The sequence below is a fragment of the Pelodiscus sinensis genome, chromosome 1 (assembly GCF_052426305.1).
Source record: "Pelodiscus sinensis isolate ZL-2025 chromosome 1, ASM5242630v1, whole genome shotgun sequence".
NCBI lineage: Eukaryota > Metazoa > Chordata > Testudines > Trionychidae > Pelodiscus > Pelodiscus sinensis.
Window position 1 is genome coordinate 160,197,736 of NC_143052.1, and position 24,929 is coordinate 160,222,664.

General features: G+C 47.3%; 1 protein-coding gene and 1 long non-coding RNA gene across 3 annotated transcripts in view; one reads left to right on the forward strand and one right to left on the reverse strand.

The window, feature by feature from the left end:
- The window catches only part of LOC102445404 (uncharacterized), a 68,736-nt gene that overhangs the window by 16,498 nt on the left and 27,309 nt on the right, over positions 1-24,929 (forward strand). The window contains exon 1 of one of the 2 annotated variants that reach the window (XM_025181542.3): positions 19,397-19,598. The exons of the other annotated variant lie outside the window; for it this stretch is intronic. Coding sequence (XP_025037327.2) covers positions 19,520-19,598 — 79 coding nt within the window. The 5' untranslated portion in view covers positions 19,397-19,519. Of the gene's footprint in view, positions 1-19,396; positions 19,599-24,929 lie in introns of those variants that run through there. 2 annotated transcript variants of the gene reach the window in all.
- Positions 18,616-24,929, reverse strand: part of LOC149525663 (uncharacterized) — a 33,735-nt gene continuing 27,421 nt past the window's right edge. Inside the window, exon 3 of the long non-coding RNA XR_016347786.1 lies at positions 18,616-20,841. This is a non-coding gene — a long non-coding RNA (uncharacterized LOC149525663). The remainder of the gene's footprint in view (positions 20,842-24,929) is intronic.

Genomic DNA, 24,929 nt, shown 5'->3' on the forward strand with positions numbered 1-24,929 from the left:
CGGTTGGGGAACCCCAGGGCAGGGAAGCCAGCCATGGTTGCATCCACATCCTCTTGAGCAGGATGTCGTTGATGTCTCGGATAACCTGCAGAAGGGCGCACAGAAACACAGAGAACACACCAAATGAGGCAGGGCAAGTGCATTACCCCTTGGGGTGTGCCTGCCCCCCCTGTGATGCCCTCTCCCCTCCAAACAAACTAGGGCCCCCTTGCTCCGGACCCCCCTCCCCACACCAGCAGGCCTATGTGAGGAAGGGACAGCACAAGCCCCTGGGTGATGGAGCTTCCCTCACCCTCGTTGTTCCCCCCTGCAGCCTGGAGTTTTCCCTTCCCCTAGGCAGGGACTGCAGCCGTCCTGAGGGCCTTACCTGCATCAAGATGGAACCCACTGTGGACCTGCCCACCTCGAACTGGTGTGCCACCGAGCGGTAGCTGCCCGAGCTGGCCAGCTTCCACAGGATGAAGGCGACCCTCTTGTTCACGGGGACGGCGGGCTGCAGCTGGGTGTCGCGTCTGAGGAGCACAGGGGCGAGCCAGGCACACAGGTCCAAGAACGTCTGCTTCCACATCCTGAAGTTCTGGAGCCGCTGCTGGTCGTCCCGTTGCTCCAGGACTAGCTGGTCCCACCAGTCGGAACTGGTGTTGAGTCTCCAGTAACGCCTCTCCACGATGGGGTAAGGATGTCACAGCAAGGGTGCCACATCCAGGGAGAGGGAGTCCAGAGTGAGCTCGGCGTCGAGCTCGTGCAGGAGTAGCGAGGCAGCATGGAGCAGCAGCTTCACGCACTCCAAAATGGCCGTGTGGGGCCAGAGAAGGCACAGGGCCATCCCTGGCTCCATGGCACAGCAAGGAGAAGGCAAAAATCCTCAAAAGCACTAGGGCACAAGCTGTCCAATGAGGCAGTGGGCAACCACAACAGGCACTGCTACAGCTGCCAGTCCCTACCAGAGGTCCCAAAGCATGCAGCAGCAGAGAAACGGCTGTCCAGGGAGATCCCTTTAAGCAGTGTCTCAGGGGAGCTCCGGCCCCCACCCTCGGAAGGTCCTGGTGCCCTTTTGCCCTATCTTAAGTGGTTCCGGGGAGGGGGGGAGGTCTTTGCGCAAGAGCATCCCGCCAGTGTGGACACTTCTCTTGTTCAAGAAGGCAGACCATGGGCATCGGGCATGTAAGGCAAGGGAAGGGACAGACTTCCCAAACCATCAGGCATAGCCCCGCCCACATTCTGCCCCCAGAATGCCTATTGTAGACATTCTGGGGGCAGAGTGTTGCTGCCCCTAGCACCTGCCCTCCTGGTGCTCTAGGGCTGGGGAAGCCAGGCCTGGCCGTGTGACGTGCTCTCCTCCCTCCTCCAGGTCTGGAGAGGGTGGGGTGGGCTGGGCTGGGCTGTGCAACATGCCCTGCCACCTCCCTCCCACAGTGCTCAAGAGCCTGGGCTGGGCAGCACAGTGTACCTTCCACCAAGGCTGGGGAGGCTGCAGTGAGCACACGCCTGCTCCCTGCCCTTCCTCATGGTTGGAAGAGGGGAGCATGCACATGGCATGCCACCCCACCCTGCTTCCCGAAGGGTTGGGGAAGGAGCAGGTCCTAGCAGAAGGGTGGGACTGGAGGTGGAGTGGGGACTTGCTTCCTCCAGTCCTGCCTTCACCGAGCGCCCATGAAACAGACACACACACACTCACAGACAAACTCTCTCAGTTACATAGCTGGCGTTTTGTGTACCAGCTGCAACCATCTATGTAACAGCTGATGTAGCAGAGAAATCACTGTTGCCATATTGCATAAATAAATCTCTTGCCCTCATGTCACATGTTCCAAAAAGCATTTAACTGAATGCAAGAGATTAGCCACAGCAACACCAAAGTGTAGAATTTTTGCACTTTAGTCAAAGGGGAAGATACTGACTGCTTAGGTACAAGATCACTTTTTGAATTTAAGTGCAATCCAGGATTTACCTCAAATCCAAATACTCTTGCCCCACCTCCTTCCCAGACAGGGCCGTCCTTAGGCATAGGCAGAATAGGTAGTTGCGTAGGGCACCAGTATTTCTGGGGCACCACTCTGCCGGGACTGTCGGGAAGCAGTGGAGCAGTGCGAAAAGCCGGCACTCTCCCAACCCCTCTGAAAGAGAAAGTGCCGGCTAGCCAGGTGATTAAAGAAGCAGCAGACTTGTTTCCTGTTCCTCCCAGGTGACGCAGAGGCATAGGTGTTTTTTTTTTTTTTTTTTTTTTTTGGCATCTCACTTGTGGGGCCCGAACTGACTTTTCTGTGGGTCAGTGACCCTTGACTCAAAATAGGTTCCTTTCCCTCTCATAAATAAAGACAATGCTAAAACCTTTTGGCTACATCTAGACTGGCCCCTATTCCGAAATAGCCATGCTAATTTCCAATTTTGGAATAGGGGAATCCGCGGGGGATTTAAATACCCCCACGGGATTTAAATAAACATGTCCGCCGCTTTTTTTCCGGCTTGGGGAAAAGCCGGAAAAAAGCGTCTAGACTGGCGCGATTCTCCGGAATAAAGCCCTTTTCCGGAGGATCTCTTATTCCTACCTGAATTCCTATTCCTCTCTTATTCAGGTAGGAATAAGAGATCCTCCGGAAAAGGGCTTTATTCCGGAGAATCGCGCCAGTCTAGACGCTTTTTTCCGGCTTTTCCCCAACCCGGAAAAAAAGCGGCGGACATGTTTATTTAAATCCCGTGGGGGATATTTAAATCCCCCGCGGATTTCCCTATTCCAAAGTTGGAAATTAGCATGGCTATTTCGGAATAGGGGCCAGTCTAGACATAGCCTTTGAGTTTAAGATAATATTTTATTTAAAAATGAAGCCTGGCCAGCAGCCAAATCCCCATCTCACTGCAGCATCATAACACTCCTGCACCACCTGACCCCAAATCTGAGCCTATCATACACTGGAACCCCCTGTCCTGAGCCTCTTACATTCCCAAACTCTGGCATCCCCACATCCTCAGTCTTCTGCCACAATATTCCTGCACCATCCACACATGGCAAATGTGTGTCCTGAGCCCATCACACTCACAACTTCCTTGCCCTGAGCCCCACACATCCAACACAAACTCTTGCACCCTCACATCCACAAGCCTGTGGCTTGCTCAGCAGCCCAACCTTCCACCTGAGCCCAACACTCCCCAGCCTGGATCCCCCTCCCCGAGCCAACATCCCCTTCTGCATCCAAATTCCCTCCCAAAGCTTGCACTTCTCACCCCTTCCCACCCCCAAATCCCTCATTCCCACCCCACACCTCCTGCCTCAACCCATTGAGAGTGTATAGTGGCTGGGGATAGCAAGTGATGGAGAGGAGGGGAACAGAGAAGATGGGACCTCAAAGGGGTGAGGTCTTGGGGAAGGAATGTGATTTTAATGTATTGGTGGGTTCCTTTTTTTTTTTTTGCTCGACAAACCCTAGAGGGTCCTTGAAATTCTGAAAAGCTTGGTTCAGAATAAAATTGGGAAAAACTGCAGTGGAGCATGTAACAGCAGGGCTGGGTCCTAGAGAGAGCCGAATGCGCTGCCTGCAGCACAGTCTGAGGGAGGGGGTTGGCTGCTGGGGTCTCTGGGAAAGGGAGGGGATGGGGTGGAAGAGCAAGTCAGGCATAGGGGCACCAGTTTAGTAATCCCGCCTAGGGCGCCATAAACCCTAAGGACGGCCCTGTTTCAAGAGACCCTTCTATGAGGGCCTGCCCAGCTCACTCCACCCCTACTCACTCTCTTTTACTATCGGCAGAGGGTTGGAGAGCAGGGCTTTAATGTCCACACCTGTAAAATGTGCAAATACTTCTTCACAGGTCTTTAATAAGTATCATTATTGCAAATAAGCTGCTTTGATGTCCTCCGATGAGAAGTATGATATAAATGTTTTAGCATTAAAGAAGTATGGTCTGAGATACTATCACTATAGATATCTTAATATAGGAAAAAGTCAGACCTCTATTCCCTACCAACTGCCAAAAATAGCTGTTTAAAAAGAGCTTTGAAAATCCTGGCAATTAGAGAAAAATGACTTTCATGAGTTAAAAAGACTTGAAGATGAGCTGTGTGCAAGCTAGAAAGCTTGTCTCTATCACCATCAGAAATTGGTCCAATAAAATGATCCTGCCTCCCTCGCCTTTTCAAGCTAAAAAACTGGATCCAAATCAGGGGGTATGTCTATACTACAGAGTTGTTTTTTGGAAAAGTGGCCGTTTTTTAAAAAAAACCTCCAGTTACGTCCACACTGCAATTGTGTTCTTCCGAAAGAAAATCGAAAGAACAGAGGGTTTTTTCCGGCATTGGTAATCCTCTTTCTATGAGGAAGAAGCCTTTTTCTGAAAGAGCTCTTTCAGAAAAAGGCATGTGGATGGGAAAGAGGGAGTTCTTTCGGAAGAATAGGAAAAAGTACAGGTGCCCTGGTGGCCACTCCGTCCACAGTAATCACAGCTGAAATGCGAGTTAGCATCCATTCAGTGTGGACGCTATCTTTCAAAAAAGCAGATCGCTTTTTTGATGTGCTTTGTCAGTGTGGACGCTGTCTTTCGGAAGAAGTTTTTCCAGAAGTTCTCTTTCAGAAAAGCTTCTTCCAAAAGAAGCCTGCAGTCTAGACAGAACCTTGTAGTCCAACAGTTGTGGAGTCAAAAAGTGAAAATCACATACCTTATTGCTTCAGGATCCTCATCAGTACAAGGGGCTACTCTTCTTCAGACCATGTTAAGAGCAAAGAATGAAAATTATGGTTTGTGCCCGTTTTATTGTTGTTGAAGTCTGGTCACTAGATCTACTGGAAACCTAAGCCGAAACAAACCCCAGATAGTAAGAGTTTCACTAAATATTGATTTTCACTCTCTGATCTCCAGCTTTACTGAAGCAGTGTCTTATGGCTTCTCTACACAATCATTAAGTTAAGTGCAAGCTAAAGTGTGAATTTAGCTTGTACTAGACTGCTGTGAACTGCATGTCCATGTGGATTCTGCTTATGTGCAGTAACAGTTCCTTGGAACACTTGGCTCAATTCCTGTTCCAATGCAGGATGGAGCTAAAGTGCATTAAGGAACCATCAGCTGGATCCACATGGACACTCTGGCTGTGTCTACACTGGCCACATAACCCGTAATAGCTATGGAAATGAGAGAAGTCAGAATAGGGAAATGCGCGGGGGATTTAAATATCCCCCGCGGGATTGAAATAAACATGGCCGCCGCTTTTTTCCGGCTTGGGGAAAAGTCGGAAAAGAGCGTCCAGACTGGCGCAATCCTCCGGAATAAAGCCCTCTTGCAAGTAGGAATAAGAGATCCTCCGGAATAAGGCTTTATTCCGGAGGATCGCGCCAGTCTGGACGCTCTTTTCTGGCTTTTCCCCAAGCCGGAAAAAAGCGGCGGCCATGTTTATTTCAATCCCGCGGGGGATATTTAAATCCCCCGCGCATTTCCCTATTCTGACTTCTCTCATTTCCATAGCTATTACGGGTTATGTGGCCAGTGTGTAGACAGCCTCTGAGTACAGCAAGCTAATGTGTGTGTATGTATGTGTGTGTGTGTGTGGGGGGGGGGGGGATTTACCCCAGTTTGCCTCCAAGGCAATATTTATGAAGACAGGCCCTTAAAAATTTTCATCTGAGCTTGATACTCCAAGATGCTGAGCACTCTGGCATGTGTTCAACAAAGCGCTTACATGCTTAACTATCTTACTGGATAAGGGCCAATGTGTTCAGCCCTATAAAGGATTGAATTCTCTATTAATGGCTAGTAACATGTGCTGAGAGAAATTATGATGTGAAGCTCAATTGAAAAAAAAAGCATAGATGAAAGCTGAGCAAGTTCTTCCCACACAGCTTGATTGGGTCAAATTAGGAAATTACGGAGTTTGCTGTTTTATTTGTGTAAATAGGTCATTAATGTAAATCATTTTAGTGAATTTGGTGAAGAGTTTTAAATCTTTGGATTAGTGAAGTAGTGCCACATGACTATGCAATATGACCTGTTATTAAATTACAAAGATCTGAGGAACAACAGCTGAAGATCAGAAACCATACCCCGGTATTCCATCGGGCAATCCAAAACCATATAGCCATGGCAAGGGCCAGAAATAGTTTTGCTTTGTAGTGCTTATGTATTACTTCCAGGGGTGCAAAGGAAACACTAGCTTCAAATGTAGCTGTAGAAATAGCAAAATATTTTTGTCTGGTACTTAAAAGTTTGTGATCAACTGCTTACAGTTTAAGTGTTAAAGCCCCATCAGTGCAGAAGGTAATTTGTAACTAGGCTTGGAAGGATTAGAATTTTATCAGTAAACATTAATGTAAATAGATTTCTCTGTACATACACAAACTATTGAAAACATATCTCCATCAACAATAAGAGAAATCGAAACCAATAGACAAAGTAAGAAAAATGCTGCTTGTGAACTTAGAGTATGATTTACGGCTATTTACTTTGCAGACTTTGACATGTGATGTTGATGTGTTTTAATAGTTAAAGCCTTAACTTTTTTAATATCTATGTCTCCCGCCATTAAATAATAGTCTGACCCCTCTCCTTATAATTTCCGCAAATGTAAACATTTAAATCGATACAAATAGAAAAAATTGCTTAAATATAAACATTGATCTTATGTCAAAATTCTAAATAAAAATTGAATTGTGCTAAGCCTAGTCATAGCAAGATTAGTAATCGATGACAGACACCTAAGGCTTGATTTTCCTTTTGGAGACTATTGTAAATAAGAAAAATCCATAGAATTGTGATGTACGGCTGCTGTTTGTTTTCATTAGTCTTCTGCATTAATAAGGTTATCATTTTTATGCAGGAAAAATCTCTCTTTCATCCATTACTGGTTCATAGGATCTGCACAGTTTCCTTTCTGCTTTCATTTCCACACAGATTATGCAGAATCCGTATAACTTTTTTTAATAGCTATTTGTACAGAATGCTTAACTCCTTTAGGAGAAGGAGACCTTGTAGGTTATCAGATTTTCAATATACAGGCACAGTTCTGCATTGGATTATGCTATTTGTATTACCACAATGCCTCATGGTTCCAAACAAAAGCAAAGGCCTATTGTGTCAGGCACCATACTTTAAATATAGTAGGAGGCCTTGGCTACACTATGGTGGTGTTTAGGATAAGCAGGCTGAATCCACACTGCAGTGAGTTAGCTAACCACAGCAGGAAAAGACTGGAGCAGGCTCCTTTCCCTGTCGACCATTCCTCCCACCCCTCCTCCAGAACTTTCTCTGCTGTGGCAAAAGTCTCCAGCAATGGCACACTTCTGTTCTACACAGAGCAGGGGAGAAGACAGGGATACTCCTTGGGCATGTAGAGAGATGTCTTTGCTCTACCTGTCTAAGCAGTGCCTCTTAGAGACTTGTGCTAGGGCTGTGTGGAATGTATATATTGTACATGTTACAATAAATGCAGACTTGGTCAGACACCATTCTTTCCCCAAAAGACAGATAACGGGCAAAAGTAAGTATCTGCATATTATAGATGGGGAATTGAGTTTGTGCGGCATAATACAGTACATGCATGACACCTAGAGGTGGGTGAAAATTTTCACCTAAAACTCTTCACAAAGAAAAATGAAGATTTGATGATATTGAAATATTTCATACATTCACATCAGTTTGGCCAAAATTTTCACATGGGGAAAAAAACTGAACAAATGGAGGAATTCCAATAGATGATATGAAACATTTCAACATTTTCTAAATGAGCATTTCCCAAAGCATTGGTTTCAAAGAACTGTTTAGAAATTTTCTTCAGGCTTAGTTAAAAGGAAGTATTAAACACTCATTAAACAAAATCCCTTGATATTTTGGAATGGCCAAAGATTCAGAAATCTGTTATTCAACAGCTCTGGTGACAGGGATTTGACCCAGATCTCCTGAGCCTGTCCAATTCCTAAGATCTCCCTTCATCTCCAACTTCTTTTTGTATGAACTGTAACAAAAGCAATCTCAAGAAATTAAGCACAGGAGTTGGAGAGTGAGGGTATGTCTACATGGCAAAGTTAATTCTAAATAACAGCCATTATTTCAAATTAACTTTAATAGCACCTATAGATGCAAACCACTATTTTGAATTTAATTGGAACTAGCGGTGCCCTTAATTCGATTTTGGTAAACCTCATTCTACGAAGAGTAACACCAAATTCAAAATAGCTATTTCAGTACACTTTGAATCAGACTTGAAAATATTATGCTGCTAGGTAGATGCTACAGTGGGACTGCCTGCCCCAGAAGGTACACTATAACCCATAATCTTTCCCTTCTACACTAACAGCTAATTCTCAATTCAATTCAATCTGTTGGACACAGAAAGCCATCATCATCTAATGGTTGTTTGATGGGCCAGCCAACTAAGTTGACAGGGATCCAGATCATGAAAGCCAACAGAATTGTGTTATTTGTACTATTTTTGGCAACTTGATGGGAGGGGGAAGAGACAGCCAACTCCCCCTCACCCCTAAAAACTCCATAACCGATCATTCAGATTTCATTAAAAGAATCTCTTCAAGCAATCAGAATATTTCCTATTAGGATTGCCATGTGGTTCATAAAACAGGAGCTAAATCCTATTTTAAAGGTAAATTACTCTTATTGTTGACAACATTTAGACTAACATATTAATTTAGGAAAAACTTAAAAAACAACAAATAGTCTAGTAGCACCTCAAAGATTAACAAAACATGTAGATGGTATCATGAGCTTTTGTGGGCACAACCCACTTCTTCAGATGAATGGAGTGTTAGAAGTTCAGATCCAAGAATAAATAAGGGAAGGGGGAAGGAGGGAGAGAAGAGAAGGAAAAAAAAGGAGAAAGAGAAAGGCGGGGGGGGGGGGGAGGAAAAGAAAGAAAAAAGAGAGACAGTAAGTAGATAAGCTTCAGAGGAGTAGCCAAGTTAGTCTGTAACAGGAAAAAATAAAGAAACAACAAATAGTCTAGTAGCACCTTAAAGACTAAACAGTTACAAGAGGCTGATAACTGTTAACACCTAAGTTGTTTGGTTAGTTGCTGTTAACAATCTCCCCTTGCCAGGAGGAAGTACCATTGGTCCATTCCCCCTCTTTTCCCCTTAATCACAGTCCAAATGGAGGGTATCATTCACCAAGAGCCTTAAATGCTGATCATTGTGTGTTCTCTGACATCAGCAGGAGTGGGGGAATCTAACACCTCTGAATCCACATACTCTAGCTGGGCACCCATCCACCCCCCTTTCCTGGTAGCTGCTGCCAGCTTTTGAAGCCAGCATCCTCCTTCCCAGGATGCTGGTGCAGGAGCCGCATGCCTCCCGCTTGCTGAGCAGACTCCTGCCCCCGCGCAGGCACTGTCCTCCCCTCCCCGATCTAGCCGTCCCGCTTTGCTGCGCAGGTGCCGTCCTCTGCCGGCCAGCCAGGTCATGTTGCGCCATTGCTCCGGCACTTGCCACGGCTGTCGAACAGCCCCGGCATGTCCGCTCCACCAGCGCGGCGTGGCACGGCGCTGGCTTGGGCCGAAGCCATAGTGCGGGGTCGTTTCACAAGTCATAAAGGATCTGCCGACGAAGGATTCTGGGGTCGGCAGATTCCCATCTAGACTGCTGTGCTGCTCCGCGCTGCGCCAACAACCAGCTGATCGGCACAGCACGGTGGCCATTTTGATTTAAAAGAAGCGGCGATTATTTAAATTGCAGCTTTATTTCCCTTTGCCGTCCTGCCTAATCTACATGGCTCCGTCGACGGAGCCATGTAGTCTAGACACACCCTAGGATATCACTCACTGTTGGTCTACTAGCCTCAGGCAGACTTTGCTGGAGCCATGGTTCGGGTAAATCCAGACCAGTCGCACCCTAGTAGTACTAAGTAGGCCAGTTGTGGAGCCAGCACCACCTGGCACACCGCTTTTTCTACCTTGTCCTGGATCCGTACCCATGATGTGGAGTATGGCTGGGCCTCACCGTGCACACACTTGATCCAGATTGTAGTACCTGCTGGCTCTGGATCCAGGATTAAAACTGCTCGGACCATGGTCTGCCCATCATTGGTATCATTGGTCTGTTCCCCCTCTTTTCCCCTTAATCACAGTCCAGACCAAGGGTATCACTTACCAAGAGCCTTTAATGCTGACCATTGCGTGTTCTCTGACATCAGCAGGAGTGGGGGAATCCGACACCTCTGACTCTGCGTCCTCTAGCCGGGCACTCATCCATCCCCCTTTCCTGGTAGCTACCACCAGCTTTTGAAGTCTGTGTCCTCCTCCCTAGAACACCAGCGCAAGCGCTGCATGCCTCCTGTCGGCTGAGCAGACTCCTGCCCCCGTGCAGGCGCTGTCCGCCCCTCCCCGATCTATCTGTCTCGCTTTGCTGCGCAGGTGCTGTCCTCTGCCCACCAGCCTGGTCACCTTGTGCCACTGTGCCAGCACTTGCCACGGCTGCCAAACAGCCCCGGCACGCCTGCTTCACCGGTGCGGCGCCATCTTGGGCTGAAGCCATGGTGCAGGGTGCGGCGTCTTTTGGGGCTGTCTGCTACACCCCGTCACAGTTGGTTAAGTCATTAAAATGTGGAAGATAATGAGCAAGCCATCTGATACCCCAGTTCATCCGTTTGCATAAGAATTAAACTTATGAATGAAGTTAAGTTCTAACCCTTCTCTGTGTATTTGGCTTGTGGAATTGGTCTGAAACAAAACAATGACTTGGAGATTCATTTATGAGTGTCCAGTGTATCAAAGCCCTCCTTCCAGCCCCTTGCCCTGGGACATCTTCTGGCCCACAAATCAGCCGGAGACCCTCTCTGGTACAGTCACCCATATCTTTTATGGTCAGCTTCTCACCTCCTTCTATTTACAAAGCTTTTGGATTACAGCAAACACAGCCAGCTTCTCCTTCTGGCTTGGGGAGCACATTCAGCCACACCCTGGCTCCTCCCTTTGCTCTGGCTAATGAGGCCCACAGCTGCTTCTAATAGCCCTTCAGGCCTGGGCTTGCTCAGCTGGCTGCAACTGGCCTTTTCAGCCTGGCTGGAGTGGCAGAGCTCTGGCTTAGCCAGCAGTCGGTCACACCAGGAAAATTAGTTTCGCTCATTAGGTGTTGCACAGAGTGACAGAATTGACGAAAGTGAGCATTGAAATAACCTGTTTTGTCAGGCGTGACAAGGTTCTCGCTGAGGCCCCTCATCCTGGGACTCCTTTGTCTACAAATCAGCCAGAGACCCTTCCTGGTGCTGTCACCAGTGCCTTTTATTGTCTGTTTCCCACCACCTTCTATTTACAGAGCTTTAGTTTTCTAGCAGCTAACTCAGCCAGCCTCTGCTTCTGCCTGGGGAGCACACTCAGCCACACCCTGGCGCCTCACTCCTGCTCCTCTGGTTGTCTTATCTAGCCCTCTGGCTAATGAGGCCCACAGCTGCTTCCATTAGCCCTTCAGGCCTGGGCTTGCTCAGCTGGCTGCAACTGGCCTTTTCAGCCTGGCTGGAGTGGCAGAGCTCTGGCTTAGCCAGCAGTTGGTCACACAGGGCTAACATTTAATGCCATGTTTACTGGCAACTTCTCCGCCTGGTCAACGGGTATTTTGTCCTTCCTCACTCATCCTTTTGGATCCCATCAGCTCCTATCCTACTTTGGTTTCAAGATAGTTTATCTTAAATCTAGGTAGCAGTGCTTAAGTTCTACACTTACTCAAGTAAGGCACAACTCATCCAGTTTGGAAATTCAGGTTGCACACTGTACTGACTTCACTATCATATGCTTCGAGACATATGAGCAAAGCAGTAAACAATAAACCACAGAAGCTAAACTACAGTGAAGGCTGAGTAAAACCCACAAGACTGAGGTTTCAGTTTAACCCCATATATGCTGGCCCAGATCAGAGACCCGCTCTTGTACATGAGACCAAAAAAAAAAAATGCTCTGCTACCTCATGGAAAAATTTCAAATATTCCTGGCATACAGTTCTACCAATGTTTTAGGAGAGTCTCTTTTTATTACTAGACTATTAGCATGACTTCTGTACACACAAGATCCGGTTGTATTGTCTCTAATTCCATATTCTCCATGTGAAGCCCGGATCCTTTCCATAGCTACCAACATAGTGCAGGCAGACTATAATTAAGAGCTCATCATCTACTACAATTATTAAGAGTCAGGTTGGTTTTAGTTTTCAATATGCATTGTTATTAATGCAGCACCATACAGGTACTTTACCATTTACAGGCAAATCATGACAGGTGTCTGGCTCAAAAAGAGTTTCAAGTCCATAGTAGAGGCTAACGGAAATAGGGTAAAGGGTGCAGGAGGACAATGTTTACTACTTTTGCAATAACAAAGGCTCATGCTATACGGTTCAGAGGTATTTCTGCAGCTAGTTGGTTTCCCTTCACCCTCTCTCCCTTTTTAAATTTCATTTACATTGTGACCAGAACGACGGTTGTTACAGAACAGCAACTTCATGGCTCAGATATACTCTTAACATTGCTTTTGGTTTGGTCAGTTTAGATTTAGCAGCACAGAAGAGCTGAACATTCAGCTGGCCAAAGAGATCTTTTAGGAAGGAGACCATGCCAATGCAATTTTGTGGTCAATTTTCCATATTAAGGGCTAGAGTGAGATTTTAATCATTGCATAGAGCTTTGTGTGGACATGAGTCCTTCAGATCAGGGGTGAATTGTATAGTCAGTAGCTGTTCAACATGACTTTGTAAGAATATACATTTATCTCCCCTGCTATATAGCTACTTTCTAAGGGTATGTCTACACTACCCCGCTAGTTCGAACTAGCGGGGTAATGTATGCATACCGCACTTGCTAATGAAGCCCGGGATTTGAATTTCCCGGGCTTCATTAGCATAAGCGGGGAGCCGCCATTTTTAAATCCCCGCGGCTTCGAACCCCATGCAGCGCGGCTACACGGGGCTCGAACTAGGTAGTTCGGACTAGGGTGCCTACTCCGAACTACCGGTACACCTCGTTTCACGAGGAGTAACGGTAGTTCGGAATAGGCACCCTAGTCCGAACTACCTAGTTCGAGCCCCGTGTAGCCGCGCTGCATGGGGTTCGAAGCAGCGGGGATTTAAAAATGGCGGCTCCCCGCTTATGCTAATGAAGCCCAGGAAATTCAAATCCCGGGCTTCATTAGCAAGTGCGGTATGCATACATTACCCCGCTAGTTCGAACTAGCGGGGTAGTGTAGACATACCCTAAGCAACTTTATACAGTAGACTTCCAATAATCCAGAACCTTTGGGACCTAGGTGGTGCCGGATTATCAGATATGCCGGAGTATCAGGAGGTACTATAAGATGGTTATGTATATACTGTATACAGTATATACTGTTTATAAAGTATTCTTAACCCTTTTTATTGTACATACTGTATACAGTATACTGTAATGTTTTAGTTTTTTTAACCCTTTTTTACCCTTTTCGCTCAGTTCAGCTGCTGCCACTGTTACCTTGTGACTCATTTTTTGCCGAAGCTCACTCACTAGGCTCTTGCCATTTTGATGCCAGACTATCAGGAGTGCTGGACTATTGGATGCCAGACTATTGGAGTTTTACTGTATACTCTTTGGAGCTGGACCAAGATCAGTTAGTGCTCCTGAATCCTGGAATCAGAGATTAAGGCAAGAAGGGGATTACCAGATCATTTGCGTGTGGCATCTAACTACGAGAGCATTTATGGTACAAGACACCAGGCAGACTCTTCCCAATTGCTTCTTCAGCTCATGACTCAATAGCATTTTATTGGCACGACACATATACAAGTATGGTGAGAGCGTAAAGGATGGTACTCTCAAGAATTTGTCAGAGGTTCCATAGGTCATCAGTCCAGCATGTGGCTTAAAATGGCAAACAGCCTCACAATCAATGATGCTCTCCAGTAACCATTTCCAGGTGGAAATTAGACAGACAGAACTGGTCAAAAAATGTTTACTTTCTCACCTTGACTTGGAATCTGAAAGCTATAGTCCTCTTTGTGCTTCAGTTTTCTCATCTGCAAAATGGGGATATTGTTACTTGCCTCTGTTTATAAAATATTTGAAGCTCTACTGATGAAGAGCACTATATGAGAAATAGGAACTATGGGTACGTCTACACTTGCACTATTTTTTGAGAGAGGGATGCAAACAAAGACATTTGAAATTGCAAATGAAGCTGGGATTTAAATATCCTGTGCTTCATTTGCATAATTGCGTTATGGCACTATTTCGAAATACAAAATGTGGTGTAGATGAGGTTGTTTCAGGAGAACACCCTTCTTCTGATATAACTGTTAAACCTCATTTTATGAGGAATAAGGGTTATTTACCAGTGCCACATGAAGGGGAATAATAACATCTCTAGATTTGCTGGAAATGCTCCTTCTAATACACCCTAATATGCCATTAGCCTTCTTGTCTACAAGGGCACACTGTTGACTCATATCCAGCTTCTCATCCACTGTACTCCCCATGTCTGCTGAACTACTACTTAGCCAGTCAATCCCCAGCTTGTAACAATGCTTGGGATTCTTCTGTCCCAAGTGCAGAAATCTGCACTTGTCCTTGTTGAACGTCATCAGATTTCTTTTGGCTCAATCCTTCAATTTGTGTAGGTCACTTTAGATCTTATCCCTGCCCTCCAATGTATCTACCTCTCCCTATAGCTTAGTGTCACCTGCAAACTTTCTGAGGGTGCAATCCATCCCCTCATCCAGATCATTAATAAAGATGTTGAACAAAACTGTCCTTAAAACCAATCCTTGGGCCACTGTGTTTGAACCTGGCCGCCAACCAGACATTGATCCATTGATCACTATTCGTTAGGCCCAACAGTCTAGCCAGCTTTCTATCCACCTTACAGTCCATTTATTCAATCCAGACTTCTTTAACTTGCTGGCAAGAATATTGTGGGAGACCGTATCAGAAGTTTTGCTAAACTCAAGGTATATCATATCCACTGACTTTCCCTTATCCACAGAACCAGTTACTTCATCAGAGAAGCTAATCAGATTGGTCAGGCACGACTTGCCCTTGGTGAATCCATGCTGATTATTCCTGATCACTTTCCCCTCTTCCAAATGCTTCCAAATGGATTCCTTGAGGATCTCCTCCATGATCTGCACATACTGTCATCATCTCTTATTCAAGTTAATTTGTCGATGTTATTCTTTTTGGAACATCCAGTGTTCTCTACTGCAACCATTAAAATAGCTCCACTAATAAATGAGAGCTGTTAGACTGTGGAAAGGCTTTAAAAGAAGGGAAGGAAGCCTCACCTTTTTAATCATTTTAAATTAAAATACAACATGATACCTGGACATATACAACACAATGCTATATAGACACAAAAATGGAGCAAATTACATAATAGCTGTTTACCAATGGTGGTAGGATTAACCAATATTACAAAAAGATAATGGTTTTCTGTCATATGTTGGTTCCACACATCATTTACTTTCCTATTTACTGATTATCTGTACCTAAGGGTATGTCTACACTACAGCGCTAATTCGAACTAACTTAGTTCAAATTAGTTAATTCGAACTAAGCTAATTCGAACTAACGCATCTAGAACTAAAAACTAGTTCGAATTAGCATTTTGCTAATTCGAACTAGCGTGTCCACACTGATTGGATGCAGGGGCGCATTTAAGGGCGGCTGAAACCGGTTCTGGCAGGGCATCAGGTCAGTAGTTGCTTTGTGTGGCTGCTGTCTGAGGCTATCTGAGGCTCGTGCTTAAAGGGACCCTCCGGAAAGCCGGTTCTCAGCTTTTCCTGCTTGCTTGCCAACCTCGCCGAGGGACAGCAAAGCGTTGATCTCTGCGCCCGTCTGTGTCGGTGCTTCCCTTCGGGGACGCTGCCGCAGGTGGCAACATGGAGCCAGAGCTCGCCTTGCACCTTCTGGTGCACTTTCTGGACTTGCTGCTGCAAGCCTGCCACCAATGGCTTGAGGTGCCTGGCACCACCTGGTGCACGTCAGCCCCCTGCCTCTCCACCTGGCCGCCCTGGGGGCCGTGGAGCAGCCGCGGTGGCGCCCCGGCACCGGCGTGCCCCGCCGCATCTGGCGTCTGGACACCAGCAGCGACTGGTGGGACCGCATCGTCCTGGAGCACTGGGAAGACCGACAGTGGACCCAGAACTTCAGGATGAGGAGGGACACCTTCCTGGAGCTCTGCGAGTGGCTCGCCCCTGCTCTGCGCAGAAGGGACATTCGCATGAGGCCTAACATCCCCCTCCAGAAGCGGGTGGCCATTGGCCTCTGGAAGCTCTCCACGCCGGACAGCTATCGATCTGTCGGGAACCAGTTTGGCATGGGGAGATCCACCGTCGGAGCGGTGCTCATGCAGGTATGGCACTCGTCGGCCACTGCGCTGGGGAGGAAGGGGGCTGCAAGGAGGGGACGGGCCACCCCAGGGACAAAGGGGGGGGCAGAAGGAGGCGAAAGCGCCCCGCACCGGAGGGGTCGGTCTGTCCCAGCCGTACTACACGCCGCTAGGGGGGTTGCTTCCGGGAATGGGGCGCGGGGCACTGCCAGGGCACGAATGCTCCCAACCACCCGGGCGCCCCACTGATTGGTGCTTTGCTGTCTCTCCACAGGTGGTCAAGGCCATCAACTGGGTGCTGCTCCGCAGGGTGGTCCGCCTCGACGACCCGGACACCGTCATCCGGGGATTCGGCGCCCTCGACTTCCCCAACTGCAGGGGGGCCATCGATGGGACGCACATCCCCATCCGTGCCCCGGAACACCATGCGTCCTGTTACGTGAACCGCAAGGGGTACTTCTCCATCCTCCTTCAGGCCGTGTGTGACCACCGGGGACAGTTCACGGACATTAATGTGGGCTGGTCCGGCAAAGCACACGATGCCCGGGTGTACCGCAACTCCTCCGTGTGCCAGCGGCTGCAGGATGGGACCTTCTTCCCCGACCGCCACATCAGGGTCGGGGACGTGACATGCCCGTGTGCCTGGTGGGGGATGCCACCTACCCACTGCAGCCGTGGCTGATGAAGCCCTACACGGGGCACCTCAATCCCTCCCACCAGGCCTTCAATGCCAGGCTCACCAGGGCCCACATCGTGGTGGAGGAGGCCTTCAGGCGACTGAAAGCCTGCTTTCGATGCCTCCTCACCCGTCTGGACCTGGCCGAGCACAACATCCCTCCCGTGGTGGCAGCATGTTGTGTGCTCCACAATTTATGTGAGAGAAAGGGGGAGGCTTTCCTGCCAGCCTGGATGGCTGAGGCTGACTGCATGGCTGGCCACTACAGTCAGCCCCACACTGCCGCCGTCCGGGAAGCCCTGCAGGGGGCCATCCGGATCCGGGAAGCCCTGCGGAAGAGCTTCCTGGTGGAGGAGGAGGACTGACCTCTCCCTTGCATGCCCCACTGGGGCCTTCTTCCACCCTACCCCCCTTCCCCTTTCCCCTCCCTACCTACTGTCAAATAAAGACACCTGTTTTTCAAACAAAAACGTCTTTTTATTTAACATAACTGGGGTGGGGGGAGGGAGGAAGGAGGGTGGGAGAGGGGAGGGGGAAACCTGGGATGAGGGAGCTGGAAGGGGAGGGAAGGGAAGAAGGGAAAGGAAAGCTCAGGGGTGGGGGTCTGGCTGCCTCTCCTGTCTCGCAACACTGCGGGTCCGGGGGCATTGGTGGGGAATGGTTGTGGAGGGTGGGGCAGGAGGGACGGGGGGTGTGGAGGAAGCAGAAGCGGGATCAGGAGGGGGAGCAGGGGCAGCAGGAGGGGGAGGAGGGGGAGCAGGGGGAGCAGGAGGAATTGGGAAGTGGTCGAGCAGGCTCTGGAGGTGGCCTCGCAGGGTACGGCCCTGCTCCTCCAGTGCCTCGAAGCTCCTCCGGCGCAGCCTCAGGTCCTCCTGGACCCAGTGGTCCTGGAGACAGAGCTGTTGCTCCAGGAACCGGAGGTGCCGCCTCTGGTACTCCTCCTGGTTCCTGGCTCTCCTGCTGGCCTGGCGCGGATGGCTGCTGCAGGCGGGGTGGTGCGCCCTGCAGTCCCAGGTGCTGCGGCTGTGATGAAACAAGAACTATTACCCCAGGGGCCCAGGTGTGTGAAACCCTGCTCCCCTCTGCAAGGCCAGGGCCCCTGCAGGATCCCCAGCTGCTGTTCCGTGGTGGGCAAGGCCCAGGTGCACGGTCCCTGGGCTCCCTCTCGCTCCAGCCCCCCGTACACATAAGGGGAGCACGATGGTACTCATGTGGACGCTTCCCCGGCCTCAGATGACACAGGCGAGCGGCTCTGTGGGGTGCCTCGGGGGTCCCGGGTCCTGGGCAGGCTGCCGGCAGGCTCCTGGCTCTCGGAGCCCTCCTCCTCCTCCTCCTCCTCCGTCTCTGGGAGCGGTCCCTCTGCCCTGGGGTCTATCACGTCCCGGGTGGCAGGGACGGCATGAGCCCCCAGGAGGCGGTCCAGAGCCTGGAATTGGGGGCACGCCTCCGGGTCAGCCCCTGGCAGGCAGGCCTGGGAGTAGGACTGCCGCAAGTCCTTGATTTTCCAGCGCACCTGCTCCCGGCTGCGCTGGTGGCTCCTGGCGGCCAGGCTGGCAGCCATGCAGCTGTAGACTGCCGCGTTCCTGTGGCTAGTGCAGAGATCATGGACATTGGAGGCTTCCCCCAAACCTTGATGAGGTCCACGATCTCCGCACTAGACCACGCGGGCGCCCGCCTCTTGTGGCCCCGGGCAGGCTCCTGGGAGCCGCCAGGCTGGTCCCGGGAAGAGGGGGAGGGCTGGGTGGCATTGGGTGGCTGGCTCATGGGGTGTCAGCTGCTTGGTGTGCTGGCACGGGTGCTGGCAGCCTTGCAACTGGCACAAACCCCGTAGCCAGCCCGTGGCCCTTTAAGGGCTCCGGGGCCGGGAGGGGGGCAGTAGAGTTTCCCTGGTGTTGGCCAGAGTGGCCACCAGGGCAAGCTGGGAAGGGCTAGCCTCCCACTAGTTCGAATTAAGGGTCTACACATCCCTTAATTCGAACTAGTAAATTCGAACTAGGCTTAATCCTCGTGGAATGAGGATTACCTAGTTCGAACTAAGCGCTCCGTTAGTTCGAATTAAATTCGAACTAACGAAGCGCTAGTGTAGCGCCTGTGAATGTTAGTTCGAACTAACTTTGTAGTGTAGACATACCCTAACATACTTTGGCAAGTCAAAAATGGTAAAGACAGGTTTTGAACACTGGTTTCCAAACAGTGGGCATAGAACTACAAGTCTGATTTGCAAGTGCAACAAGCAAAATCAATGTCTAAATGAAATACTTAGTCTCCACAAAATTGCAGGATGTTTATAACTGTTTTATTCTTGCAGTAATTGCAAGGGTTATACCATTTCTGTTCTTTTTGTAGGTGTTCATTACAGTCCTTTCCCCCAATAAGAATTTAGTCTAGTTTAAAGTTTCCTGTTGTGGTTAACACATTCCTCCCCCCTCCAAAGAGCCCAACATGAATGACTGTAAATCTTATTTGTGTTCTTCTTGTATTTCTAGCAGAGACAAGGAGGAGAAAAAAAGACTTATTTAAGCCTTAGTTTAAAGTGAGACTTCAATTTGCTTAAATTGTGAACTTGGAACAGAAAAGCAATGCATTCTCCTGTCATAGTTGGTTTATTTTACTTTCTTCTAATTAAGGCTTGGAAGAGCTTAACTGTCCAGTGTGAAGGTATGGTCATAATATGTTACAGATCTATTTCTTTAGCTACTAGTACTGTTCTAATTTTGGAGGGGGAAGGTTAGTTTATTTCATCATCACTATGTTGAGCTTAAACAAAGCTGAAATCATGGTCCCATTGAAATCAAAGGGCCTGCTAGTGCGGTTTCAGCAAAGCCAGGATTTCACATCAAGTATTTTCCGCTAGTCATGGAACAATCATACTTCATTCAAATCAAGAGAGATTTTCAGGGTATTTTGTCTTTGTTGTTTTATAACACACTCTTAAACTCAATGACTCTAAAATTACATTAGGCAAAATTCTTGTTGGTGGCCAAGTTAAGTGGTAATATAGATTGACTTGGATATGTTTGCGGAGGACAGATTTCACCTATGTTTCAAAATAATGCCCAAACTATGACATTTTAAAAAAGGAGGCACAGTATGTTTGGTTATTGTGAATTTTTTTAACAAGTTCTTTGGAGTCACAATATTTAGCAAACATTAATGGAGCAATTCTCTTATCTGTTTTTTTCACGGTTGGGGAAAATTAGCACAGAGGACAAATGATTTGCCTAAAAATCACACAGCAAGGCTCTGGCAGAATTAGGAATAGAATTGCAGATCTCTTCAGAGACAAATGTTTTCACTACTTTTACTAACAGAGAAAAGATGGCTTATTTTGGAATAATTTCTGCATAAAATATGTGAATAGAGCAGATTTATGTTAGTATGTTTACAGTACCATAGCAAACAAGATTCAAGGGGTCTATTGTTTTGTCATTAAAATATCAATTTAAATTCAATTAGTCTTTTTTTTTTAGGAGGGCGAGCCAAGAAATGTTTGAGAATTTTACTTGGTATGCACAGTTTTAGAATGTTTCTCCTGGGCTTTTCCATGACAAAAAGTCCACAATAGCAAATAGGATTTAAACAAAGAAATACAACTCTTTGTTTTGTAATTGAGAGCAAGGATTAACTAATTTGAGCTTGCATTTTTCTTTTCTGGACATACACCCTGCTCTGTTTGTTAAGACTAAAGCATGAATATGAGGTCTAGGAAGAGTGGTTAACATAAACACCACTGTTTTGGTAACTTGGAGACAAAGGTGGGTGAGGTAATATCTTTTATTGAACCAACTTCTGTTAGTGACAGAATCCAGCTTTCAAGCTCCACAGAGCTCTTCAGGTATGAGAAAGGTACATCAAAGCTACATCGTAGATGACACATTCTAAGGGACCATCCACATCCTTTCTGTCATAGGGTAAATAAGAGAAGAAATAAAGGGTTACAGGTTGTTATAAAAATTTAAGTTCCCAGGATCATCTACTGAAGGTATTGAGCAGGCTTCCTTTGAGGATAAGGATTGAGAGGTCAGATATGGAGTGATTGTTTTGTGAAGAGTCTCTGAACGTGTGCAACACATTATTTTCATATTTTATTTCATTTCTGTATCAACTCAGTCAAGACCATTGTGATTGTCTCATTTCAGCAATGGTTGTTATTGGTGCAGTTTGGCACATCACATGTTGTGATGGGCATGGGCCCATTGGTATTGTGAGGTGTATTGTGAGGGATACTCATCAGAATAGCAGAGGAGTCACATCTGCAGATTTTGTGTCAGTCATTTTGGTGCTGCTTTGAGTTGGTGGGTCCTGGTTCCTGGCATGTGTTGCTTCTGCTGAGTTGTCAATGTTAGGAGGTGGGTGTGTTGTTTTGAAGTCAGAAGAGAGGGTTTAGGAAAGATTTCTTTCTGGATGTAGTCCCTATGAGTATGGGTTGTAATTGTTTGAGGATATTCTATATGAGTTCCAGCGTGGGGTGGTGGGTGACAACGAGGCATATTCAGTCAGAGGGTCCACCTCCCATATTGATAAAGATGTGCTGGGGGTATTTGGTTGCCCTGTTCTAGGGTGTGATTTGCTTCTCTGGGGGAACATCCTACATAGCAAGGTGATTTTAAGTGTGAAGAAGTGGATTGTGGACTTTCTCCTTGATCGATATGGGACATTATCTGAGGACCTGGCTTGGAGAATGGATTTCAAGGAATGTTTGGGGAAAATACAGCAACTGTGAAGATTGTACGTGGTGATCCATGGGTATCTTGTACATAGTTGTGCATGGGGTTCTATTATTGACGCTGATCATGTTGTCTAGGAAATTGATGTGGTGTGATGGTATACCAAAGACAATTTGATGGGTGCTGGTAACTGAAGCTTGGTGGAAATCAATGAGGGTATGGCTACACTAGCCACCCTAGTTTGAACTAGGGTGGCTAATATAGTAATTCGAACTTTTGCAGGAGGAGTAACGGTAGTTCGAATTAAGAGTGTTAATTCGAACTACCTAGCCCGTGCCGCGTGTAGCCGCAAGCAGGTAGTTCGAGCTACTGGGCATTTAAAAATGGCAGCGCCCGGGAAATTTAAATCCTGGGCTTCATCTGCAAGTTCAAATTACTACATTAGACACCCTAGTTCGAACTAGGGTGGCTTGTGTAGCCATACCCTGAGGGAGTTTAGTTGGTCCATCCCAAGGATGAAATCATCAGTGTGTATAATTGATTTTGTGGTGAACTGATCCAGAAATTCTTCCTCAAGATAAGCCCTTGAGGAGTTTGGCGTATTGGAGAGCCATCTAGTATCCAGGGCTGTTCCCGTGATTGGTATTGAAGTATTGGTAACTAGCGTGGATAAAAATAGGTAGTTTCTAAATAGGGAACCCAAACTAAAACAGCCAGTCTTCCAACTGTTATTTTGTAGAGCCAAAATGTTTAGGTCATGGCTATTCACATTAGGCTAACTCAGGAGTGGGCATTAATATTTTGCCAGGGGCCTCTTCAAAAATTTCTGAAGCTGCACTGAAAGGGGCAGGGCCTCAAGCAGAAGGGGCGGGGCCACCTTCAGACAATGATTGGTAGGGGAGCACCATTGCCCCCCCCCGAGGTTTCCCCTACGCGCCCATGCCCCTGGCAGTGGGAGGAGACTTTGCACGCTCTCCCTTCTGCCCACAGCCCAATCAGCACTTTGGGGCAGGGGAACACGCCAAGTCTCCTCCCACCCTGTCAGGAGCGTGTGGCACACTGCTAAGTGCCACACATTTCTTGCAGGGTGGGGGCAGGGCAGTGGAAACTTTGCATGCTTCCCCGTCCCAGGGTAATCGGGGTTTGGGGGCGGGGGAGTGTGCGAATTCTCCTCCCACCCTGCCAGGAGCCATGTGCTACTGGCAGGGCAGAGGAAACTTCATGCGCTTCCCTCTGCCCCCAGGCCCTAATTAGCATGGGTGGGGGAGAGTGGCAGGGCCTCTGCAGGCTGGATCAACCCGCCTGGCGGCCAGATCCGGCCTGTGGAGGCCCTTTTGCCCACTCTGGGCTAACTCCAGAAAGGTGCTGAGCACTTGGCCTCAATCCAGCAAAGAATTTAATCATATAAGTAGCCTTTTAAGCTCGCTGAAGCTGACCATGCATTCAACTCTAAACATGAACTTAAGTTCTTTGTGTGGTGAGGGACTGAATGCAAAATTAAGTCTCACACTAATTCATATAAAGTCTGATTTTACAGATTTTCCACTCAAGTTGATGATAATTTTACATATCTAGGGACACCCTACGACAAGCCTTTGAAGTATAAACATTTTTCTATGGAAAAAAGTTAATGATACATTTTAAGAGATACTGCTTCTAAAGCAGTTTCTAGAGAATACTTAAAAACCACTCAAAACTCTTTGGCTGCGTCTAGACTGGCATGATTTTCCGGAAATGCATTTAATGGAAAAGTTTTCCATTAAAAGCATTTTCGGAACAGAGCATATAGATTGGCACGGACGCTTTTCTGCAAAAGCACTTTTTGCGGAAAAACGTCTGTGCCAATCTAGACGTGCTTTTCCGCAAAAAAGCCCCGATAGCCATTTTCGCGATCGGGGCTTTTTTGTGGAAAACAAATCTGAGCTGTCTACACTGGCCCTTTTGTGCAAAAGCTTTGTGCAAAAGGGACTTTTGCCCGAATGGGAGCAGCATAGTATTTCTGCAAGAAGCACTGATTTCTTACAGTAGGAAGTCAGTGCTTTTGCAGAAATTCAAGCGGCCAGTGTAGACAGCTGGCAAGTTTTTCCGGAAAAGCCGCTGATTTTCCGGAAAAACTGGCAAGTCTAGACAGAGCCTTTTAGAGAAAGGATTCCAGACAGAAAATAGTTTTGACCAGCAGCTAAAATTGTCCTTTTGACTTGAATTTCAACTGTATTTTCTGCTGCTCTTTGGAAAGCTAAAATAGCGAGATATCTTCCTGTACTGGACTGATTAGACAGCTGATAGGAGCATTTGGGAAGAGCACACCTCTGGAAGATTAGAGTTAAGACAGACTTCTAAAGGCACCCATCACTGTGATATCTGGGTGCAGCTGACACGGCTGAATGTGGATCACTGGGAACCAGAAAGAAAAGCATCCTCCTGCCCAGCAGCTTTAAAAACAAAGGAGATGAATTTGGCCAATAAGCTGTTGTCCATCCTTCTTAGACTATTGCTTTGAAATTTAAGTGCCACTAAGACCCTAAGAATTCAGAGTTCAGTCAGATGAACAAGATGAGCCTTCACACTCTAGAGATGGTTAGTTTTGTGCTTCAGAATATGTTCAGTAGGACCACAGCCCCCTACAAAGAATTCCCTGCCTTGTGCTCTCTGAAGCCCCATCTATAGCAACGAGTTCCAGGGCTGCAGTTTAGGGTGCTAGGAAATGAACTATCTTGATGGCCCTCCTGAGTTTTCAGACCTGCACAAGGGCATAATTACCGGTCTCAAATGCAAGCTATAAAGAGCAAAGAAAAAATAATAATCCAAACCTCAATTGTTCACCTATTGTACAGTAGGGAAATAATCCTGCTACTGGACAAGCTAATCCAACAACTCTTTCCCATAGAGGTTGCTATGTGTTTCTGTCTTAGTCCTATAACTTCTCTCCAACGATGGTTACTTTATAGGTTGGTATGAAACCCCACAATGGGTCTGGTCTGATCTCTCAATTTTACTCTAGCTGAGTGCTCTTAATTGCACTGGAGTTACCCCCATTTAGTGTTAGTGGAAGTTGAACTTGCCCCGGAACATCTAATTATCAGATTTCTACATGCCCTGTTTACTGACCCTTATCCAACAGACATTTGCATGTGTAATAACTCACATGATTCTGAGATGCCTTGATAGTCCCTGCAGACCTTGTTGTCATCTAGTCTGACTTTCCATATAACACAGGTCACCAAACTTCCTCAAAACCATATCCAGCTTTTATTTAAATAAATTCAAACTTGATTTAAAAATGGTTTGTGATGCAGCATGTGCCATGAAAATACATTTTCCC